The 2,332-nt window shown below is 36.0% G+C and overlaps 1 protein-coding gene across 1 annotated transcript; it reads right to left on the minus strand.

Annotated features, from left to right (window-relative positions):
• Positions 1-8: 8 nt before the first annotated feature.
• Positions 9-2,326, minus strand: LOC110444255 (receptor-type tyrosine-protein phosphatase eta-like; the record flags this gene model as incomplete). Its single annotated transcript, XM_021488647.1, has 3 exons — positions 2,188-2,326; positions 515-784; positions 9-302 (listed from the first exon to the last, which is right to left on the minus strand). Coding segments are annotated over exons 1-3 (649 nt in total), but the record flags the coding sequence as incomplete, so codon positions are not given.
• Positions 2,327-2,332: the final 6 nt, after the last annotated feature.

Genomic DNA, 2,332 nt, shown 5'->3' on the forward strand with positions numbered 1-2,332 from the left:
CAACTTACGGACAGTAGCATTTCTGAGAATTTCTTCTGAGTAGGCATCATTGGTACTACTTTTCAATGTGATCTTGTAAGTTTCGCCAGAGGTCAAATTTCCAAGGACAAGGTTAAGGTCTTCTACTGTGTCATTGGGATGAGGGATGGTCATTGTTTGAACAAAACTGGACCGGTAGCTCTGGTAGTCAAGTTTGTACTCCTCAATGAATGTGGCACTTCTGTTATACGACCATGACAGTGACAGGGTACTCTCTGTTGTCAAGGACGTGTTGATTAGGAGATCAGTGGGTGCAAGAGGAGCTAGGAAAAGAAATGAATTGAAAAATGTAATCATTTATTCTCACATTTATTACAGGTTCATCAAATGTCAATCTATAGCTAGTATAAGTAATTTCTACCTCATTCTCAAAATCATCTTGTTTTCAAAATTGGAATTCCATATTTTTTTCCCCCATTTCAAAGCCAAAATGGGCTAGTATTGTCTTAGAGTGGCGTGTGAACTTGATACTTACGAATCTGAACAGAAACATTTCTATGAGGACTCATTTCTCCATAGCTGCCAGCGATAACTAACATGTCATAGCGTTCCCCGGGGAACAGCCCTGTCACCTGGAGTTCTGTGTTATTGGACAGTGTCTGGTCCCAACTTGGGTTGGCCCCTGCGATTGTGCCCCTGTACAAAACATAGTAGTGATCCTGAGTGCTCTCTGGATCCGGTGTCCACAGGAGTTTTACATCTCGACCAATCAGGACAGCCATGAGAGTCAGGACAGGCTTCGGCTCTGTTTAAGTAACAGGGTTAAAGATAAAATCATTATATGACGATCTAATATAGAACTGAACATAGCAGCTCAGCTCATTTCTATTCTATATACCTAACCACACAAACCATATAGTCAAACTTTGCTATAATCAAGTTGAATTTTCAAATACTATGTACCTGTTTATATCAAGTTACTTTTTCAATCCCATCTCAGTTATTTGATACACTGTATATAACATATGCTTTTTATCTTCAAGCGATTCAGTCAGGTACAAGTAATCAATTGACAGTAACGTTGACATATTATAGACAGAATGTGATACCATGTAGAAAACAGCACGCTTGATAATTTTGTGTGGTAATAATAGCCAGATGGTCTTTACAGACAGGAATCACTGTATTAGGCTGTAGTTTTATAAATTCTAATATTTACGCAACAAAATATCAAAACTAAACAACTGTGGAATAAAAATAATGGTGCTGGAAAAAAAGTTAAAGTTGTTAATTTTTTTTCATAATATCTAGGTCTTTATTCAATGTTTTGTACCAGTCCAGGTCAAATGTGCATATATTATCTCAAGAAACTTTGATTCACAATCAACTAAATTAATAACAAAATATGAAATAATCAAAGTAATTATAAGTCACCTAAGTATTGTGAGGTTTTACAATAAGCTAGGGAAACACAACTTTGCCCCATTTTTACAAACCAAAAATGCATTTGATCAACCTTTGACCTTTGTTTTGAATTGGATAGGATCACCATGGAAACATGGATGGGACAGGAAGATGAGGTAATGAGCATGCATGACTTCAATGTTATAGCTTATAATCCGACACCAAACACTGATTCATTTTACCAAATCACTTCAGTTTACATCACGTTTTCCTCTACTATAAGCAGAACCACCATCACTCCAAAAAGAACAATAACTCACCTTTCTTTTGAGTTTACAAAAATTCCTTTGTATACAAGGAATAAAATTATTTTTAAAATGTATCCACTGAACTAACATTGGAAACCACATTTCAATTCTCTTATATATAATGGCTGATTTATCTGGGGGGGTTTTCTTCACAATGATGAGTTTCATAAAGCAATTTACAAAAATTCCTTTGTATACAAGGAATAAAATTCAGACATAAAATGAAATAATGAGATAAACTTTTCCATTCTGAATACCTATCTGGTTGTTTGCAGGGCGGGACAAAGGAAGTGAGCACAAACAGCTTTATTTTGCAGGTGTATTAATTTGCACCTAGCTCTAGATCTTTTCTACTAACCATGCAGGCATGAACCAATTACACATTATATAATTATATCATTAAAAAGAAGTGATTTGAAGAAAGAGATGACAAGAGGTCTTTTAAGCTTTGTTAGCTAAAGTAGTACCAATATTTAGATGTTCTGAGTGAACTCACTTGTTGTTTTAGATGCAGACTCCCAGGTACTATAGGCCGATAGGTTGCCGATGGTTTTAATGGTCCGTATAGAGACTTGGTACATGTATCCTGCAGACAAGTTGTACAGTGTTTCACTGTAGTCTAACTGTCCCTCAACATCGGG

The sequence above is a fragment of the Mizuhopecten yessoensis genome, unplaced genomic scaffold (genome assembly GCF_002113885.1).
Source record: "Mizuhopecten yessoensis strain PY_sf001 unplaced genomic scaffold, ASM211388v2 hete_36074236, whole genome shotgun sequence".
NCBI classification, from domain to species: domain Eukaryota; kingdom Metazoa; phylum Mollusca; class Bivalvia; order Pectinida; family Pectinidae; genus Mizuhopecten; species Mizuhopecten yessoensis.